General features: G+C 46.8%; 1 protein-coding gene across 1 annotated transcript in view; it reads right to left on the bottom strand.

Annotated features, from left to right (window-relative positions):
* Positions 1-243: 243 nt before the first annotated feature.
* Positions 244-6144, bottom strand: part of LOC144152651 (uncharacterized) — an 85407-nt gene continuing 79506 nt past the window's right edge. The window contains exon 5 of the mRNA XM_077684018.1: positions 244-2066. Coding sequence (XP_077540144.1) covers positions 1890-2066 — 177 coding nt within the window. The 3' untranslated portion in view covers positions 244-1889. The remainder of the gene's footprint in view (positions 2067-6144) is intronic.

The following is a 6144-nucleotide window of genomic DNA, read 5'->3' as shown; positions in this document are numbered from 1 at the left end:
TCGCCTTCCCGGGTTATAGGTAATAGTTTGATTGGCAACACAATTCATCGACTGACTTAACATTCTTTCTGAATCCTTGTTCAGATTAAAAAAAAAATAACTCAACAGAGGCAGCTTTATTAGACAGAGGCAGCTTTATTAGGCCAACAATCTACAACACATACATAATACTTTTTCCAATATCTGGCTATTCGTTGATTTTGCCAAGGAATTAGATTGCCTCAATCATAACATACTCAGGTATTAACTCTAATTCATTGAAACTCTAGGTGAACCACTTGCAGTACTCCAGCTGTATTGAACCAATAAAGACTGGCTGCATGCAAAGGCCCTTTTAATGTCATCACCAATAAGATTCGGTGTGCCTCAAGGAAGCGTAATACGGCTACTGCTCTCAAATACCTACAGTAATAATATTGTTGAGATAGACACAATAGATATACCCATCATGCGTGGGGATAGCAGCACCATGTTGCTTTTTGACAAAGCCGTAAATAATCTGTACACTTAAAGTAACAAATGTAATTGAGAAGCTGTATTTTTGGTCGCAATAAGAGAAAATAAGTCATACTGCAAAAACATGAGCAAATATTTTAGAGCATAAAATAACCAAACAAATTTTCACCGGTCTTTGAATAGGCGTTCGCACACTCCACTTACTCTTTCCAGGTAAAGTTTCTGGCGTAGTTGGTTGCACTCACCTAGTTGAGGAGATCGCATTGATAGCATATGCAAAAAACGATCGGCTGTGAGTGGAGACTCACCTAGCTGTCGAGCGCTGCTTCCAAGAACGATAACACTTCACGAACTACGCACTGTTTTGGTTATCCCACTAACTATCGTAGTTTATTTTGTCTGCCATAACAACAAAAACGTGAAGGATGTTCTGCGTTTTGAAAACATTTATTCCCTTAATTGCCATTGTGATATATATAAGCTCAACAATATCTGTTTCCCATCTCCAACGCTGTCAAGGTGGACAATATGTGTAATTCTCGAATTTTCTGCTCGTTTTTGTTTTCTTCCTTAAACACCCTAATCACTCGCAGAGGTTATGTACGACAAAAGAAACAACTTGGCTAGCACCCACAGTTCTATCTTTGATTCGTCTTACATTTCCGCAGTAATTATGTTTTATTCTCTATAACGTTATCTCAGATATTCTGAATGGCTGTGATTACACGGCAAGCTTTAATATCTTAAAACTGCAAATATGTTTCGGGATTCTGCAGAAGAAGTTTAACGATCTCAGTAGCTGTGTTGGTTCTTTTATTCTTGTTAAGTCACGTTTATGTTCTGGTTGTTAACTGTTATGTGCAATGTTCTGAAGCTTGGTATTCATTTTGTGTATTTTGCCCCATGAAACAAATTGTTTCGACAAAATTGATTTTAGCATTTAAAATGAAAAATTACCTAATGAGATTTCTTTTTGTTTAACAATTTTCTAGATTGAGTACTTACACTTAGTTGTTCTGTTATGACACGAGTCTGAATGACGCGTTGAGTATGTCGTTGGCGTTGCTACCATGCGGTTAGGTGGGCCTTGTGAAGCTGCTATCGTAGCTTTTAGCTGAGTTACCCAGCCAGAAAATAGTGGCGAAACAAACTGAATTGAATTAATCCGTGCAGAGTGCCATCTCTGCCTTTGTTGCTCGCTATGTGAAGTAAACGTGGCCGCCGCATTTTATCGCGAAAGACACCGACATCTTTGCCTTTGTGGCTTGGAGCCCCACGCACTCGGTGGAGTTTGTGAATGCTCACTCCATGCTCTAGAAGGTTTTCTGTGGGTTGAAACTCCGATGATTTGCCCTACCCCCATACCGACTACATGTTAAGCTTCAAAATTTGCGGCTCGGTTTATTTCATTGATCACGTCGCATATGTGTAGCTCACTTTACTGAGAAGTGACAGATGACCTCCCTATTTTGAACCACAGGATGGGGGTCATCGAACACAGGAAGGGCCGGAAATTGTCCTGCAGGAGCCACGCTTGTGTCCGGTATCAACGGCTGATCACAGGAGCCAGCCTGGTCCTCCTCAGCTTCGACGAACAATATTTCGGCAACCTGAATCAAAAGATTCCAAAAGATAACCATGCTCATTTTAGCCCTGTCAACAAAATGGCAGTGCCAACAGTGTCTTGAGTAGGTTCGCCACGGTCTCAGCGTGCAATATAAAAACATTGTTTGATTCCAAGCCGCGGCGGCCGCTTTTCTGATGGGTGTGAAAAGCGAAAACTTCCGTGTGTTCGAGATTTTGGCGCGGCCTAAAGCTCCCAAGGTTGCCAAAATTTATCCGGAGCCCTCTACTGCGGCGCACCATATAACTTGTGTAGCGTCAGCGTGCTTCTTGTCACAATCATGAAGAACCTGAAGTAGCGTCGACAACGGCAGGTTCCGGCCTTGAAGTGGCAGGCCCTCGCACGTGAAATACACTTCTGCACCGTTTTCCCAAATGCTGCTCACCGACGCCGTGATATGCGGTTCTTTCATCTATCGGATACCTAGCGGACGGTCTGGATGTTAGATAGAGCTCATGTAGGAAGCACACAACTCAATTATTTACCTCATTATATCAGAAAATGCTATTGCATTTTTATATTAGCTTAACAACAGGAGGCTACGGACATGTGTGGGGAATTTTGTTAATACTTGCTAGAAAGAAAATGAAATCTTCAAAAAACTTTCTTTTTGAGGCTCACCAGAAAACGTAAACTTCATACATCAACTAGATATCTGCAAGGCGCCGCCACAATCCCGCATTCAAGGTCAGTCGCTGATCACGCGTCTCATACACGGGGCATCTACTGCATTCAAGGTGACGGTATTGGCGACACCATGGCCCCGAGCGTGTACTTGTACCCGTGAGGTGTACTTATTATACTGATAAGTTGAGTGCGGTGGGATGCAAGCCTCTAACATTTTACATCAGGGCTCAGGTCAAGCTCCGGGCAATTGGCTCTCTGTCTGTCTACCAAGGTAGGGAGTTCCAGGACCAAATTGTCCGTCATGGTGAAGACAGCACAAACAAAGCACCCCTGTCCCCTGCTGTATATAACGCCGCATTGTGTTCTAGTACCCTGAGAAGGAGCCGTACTGAAGTATTTTCACCATTTTCTACTACAATGTTTTATAACCTGGACATCGATTCTCGCATCTTGGTAATAGAACCACTTGTTCAATAAAAGCCTCTTGCTTCAACGTCAGTATTTCGCATTTCAAAAAGCCTTGCATTTTCTCAAGCGAGATTCATACAATCACAAAAAACAAGAAACCGGAAAAATCCTTGTTGAAGTCACTAGCCAGGAATCTCTCGCCCAAACTCGCATCGTCGATCTGAACAAGATCACACCCACCGGAACCCGTACAGCCCTCCAGGTGTGATCTCTGAGCCAGACCTAATGGACGAGATGAATGCTGGCGTGCTGCAACTCCTACAGGATAAGAGTGTTACAGCAGTGAGGCACATCGTTATACGAAGAGGGAACGAGGAAATACCTTCAACCACATAATTATCTCATTCAATCGCTCAACACGGCCGAATGATGTAAATGCAGGATTCAGACTGTATTTCATTCGTTTTTACATAAAGAAACTTAAGCGCTGCTTCAAGTGCGAGCGGTTTTGTTATTCTTCGAAGTCTTTTCGAGGCTCTCTAGGCTTGTGCAAAATATTCCTCATAGGTTGACCCGAATAATAGCTGTAATTCGCAACACTTCATGTGCATCAATTGCCAGATTCGTCTTCCGGCTTACTCCAGGACCAGCACAAAACAACCCTTAGTAGAGGAGCGAAAACGTTCGCCTCTTTCCCCCCAATAGAAGTAGGCTGACGCAGCTTGCCGGGGACGTCAGCGGTAGCAGTTGGCAACGGTCTATGTTGTGAGCGATACCGCTCCCACCGTTTCCACGCCATGGGCCCTCGGTACACATGAGGGCACAAAGGAGATTGACACGGAGATTGACAAAGGAGATTCGCCTCTTTCCCCCCAATAGAAGTAGGCTGACGCAGCTTGCCGGGGACTGACTGGCTTCTGGTTTCGAGGGGATCCAGGTAGGGGGACTAAAATAGTCCGGACGCTGTCCACGCTGGTTAGCCTGCTACAGCGCAGCCAATGACCGCATCGCTGGCCGAGCCGTCAGCGGTAGCAGTTGGCAACGGTCTCTGTTGTGAGCGATACCGCTCCCACCGTTTCCACGCCATGGGCCCTCGGTACACATGAGGGCACAAAGGAGATTGACAAAGGAGATTTGCCTCTTTCCCCCCAATAGAGGTAGGCTGACGCAGCTTGCCGGGGACTGACTGGCTTCTGGTTTCGAGGGGATCCAGGTAGGGGGACTGAAATAGTCCGGACGCTGCCCACGCTGGTCAGCCTGCTACAGCGCAGCCAATCACCGCATCGCTGGCCGAGCCGTCAGCGGTAGCAGTTGGGAACGGTCTCTGTTGTGAGCGATACCGCTCCCACCGTTTCCACGCCATGGGCCCTCGGTACACATGAGGGCACAAAGTAGATTGACACGGAGGGGGGAGGGACCGCAGTAGCAGCTACGCCTGTGCTCCCGGTGGCACCCCAGACGCCCTCGTCTGTGGCGGTTGCCGCCAAGGTTTCCGAAAAGGTGCCATGTCTAGTGCCCCCGGTTTGCGGTAACTACCAGGGCGTCCGACTACGACATGGACGTGGGACCGGTCCTGTAATACTGCAATGCGGGGCGCACACGCTCGTGCTTGTTTGTGTGTGTGTGTGTGTGTGTGTGTGTGTGTGTGTGTGTGTGTGCGTGCGTGCATGTGTGTGCGTGCGTGTGCGCGTGCTTGTGTGTGTGCGTGTGTTTGTGCGTACATGGGTATGCGCGTGTGTGTATCTGTGTGTGTGTGCGTACGTGGGTGTGCGTGCGTGTGTTTGTGCGTACGTGCGTGTGCATGTGTGTGTATGTGTGTGTGAGTGTGCGTGTGTGTGCGTGTGTGTGTGGGGGGGGTTGTGTGCGGGCGCGTGTGCGTGTGGGTGGGTGTGCGCGTCCGTGTTTGTGTGTGCGCGTGTGTGTGCGTGCGTGGTTGGGGGTGTGTACGTTGGTAGCACATATTCCCGGTGTGTGGCCAACTTTGCACTAAAATCTTTGGGATATCATACCGTCCAATTGCCGAACATTCTTGCAGCAGCTGCTATTCGAATAATTATTTTAATATGTTTTAATGGTATGATGTCTCTCCATCCCTCCTAGTTACAGCTATCGATCTCTGAGTTTTACCCTCTAATGGATCAAAAACCCGTACCATGCATGGTAGTAGCCGACCTCAATTCGCGTAATTCGCCGTGGGGCTCTTTCCGCGCGGAAGCGTGATGTCGCCTGAGTGAAACATTGTCAACATAACAGGCAGCGCTCCTTTCAATAAGAAACAGCATACATACTTCTTTATTTATCTAATATAAAATATCTTACATGCCCTTATTGCAGGGCATTGTGTAAGGGCGGTAATGAAGGGTGAGTGCCGCGACAGAATTGTAAGATAATATCAAGCTTCGAATGAACAAAAAGAGGAACAAATAACACGTTATATGTCAGTAAAGAGAAAAAGCCCAGAGCGTACAAAAAAGGGCATTTGAAGTTGCACATGGGAACATGGCTGGTGGGAGGAAATATCATAATATAGAACATAAAAACATACCCACACATTAACATAGCTATTGGCTTTGCAGTTCCTTTTGCATCTCTTGTGGGGCAGGTTCATGAACCCATATGGTAAGGACCGCTTCAAAATAAATTACCATGCATACATGCGCAAAAGCACAAGTAGTTCACGTTCACATCAAACGTTAACTCAAGCAAGAAAGAAGTAGAGTACAATCACAGAAACATGAAATCTACACTACACCTCCAAGCGCACCTACACGGGAAGGGAGTGACGATCTTTTTACGGCGCGCATACTCGACCACGCGGAATGGTCGATTCCACACGCCTCTCTTGCGGCACGCAACCCAAGAAGGTCTTGCTGAAACGAGGGCTATAGGCTGGTGCGGGAAGCGCAGAACAAGGCCAGAGGCATCCGTCGTCGCAACCCCACATCGCAAAACCTCATATCTTCCAAACGAGCAAAGGCTCTTCTAACGCGTGTGCGGCTAGAGGCAAAACGAGGGAGCTGGCCTCATGC

The sequence above is a fragment of the Haemaphysalis longicornis genome, unplaced genomic scaffold, assembly GCF_048455015.1.
Source record: "Haemaphysalis longicornis isolate Haplotype H1 unplaced genomic scaffold, Haemaphysalis longicornis Haplotype H1 scaffold_9, whole genome shotgun sequence".
In the NCBI taxonomy this organism is placed as follows: Eukaryota; Metazoa; Arthropoda; class Arachnida; order Ixodida; family Ixodidae; genus Haemaphysalis; species Haemaphysalis longicornis.
The sequence above is the reverse complement of the archived record's forward strand: the minus strand, read 5'-3'. Positions and strand labels throughout refer to the sequence as shown.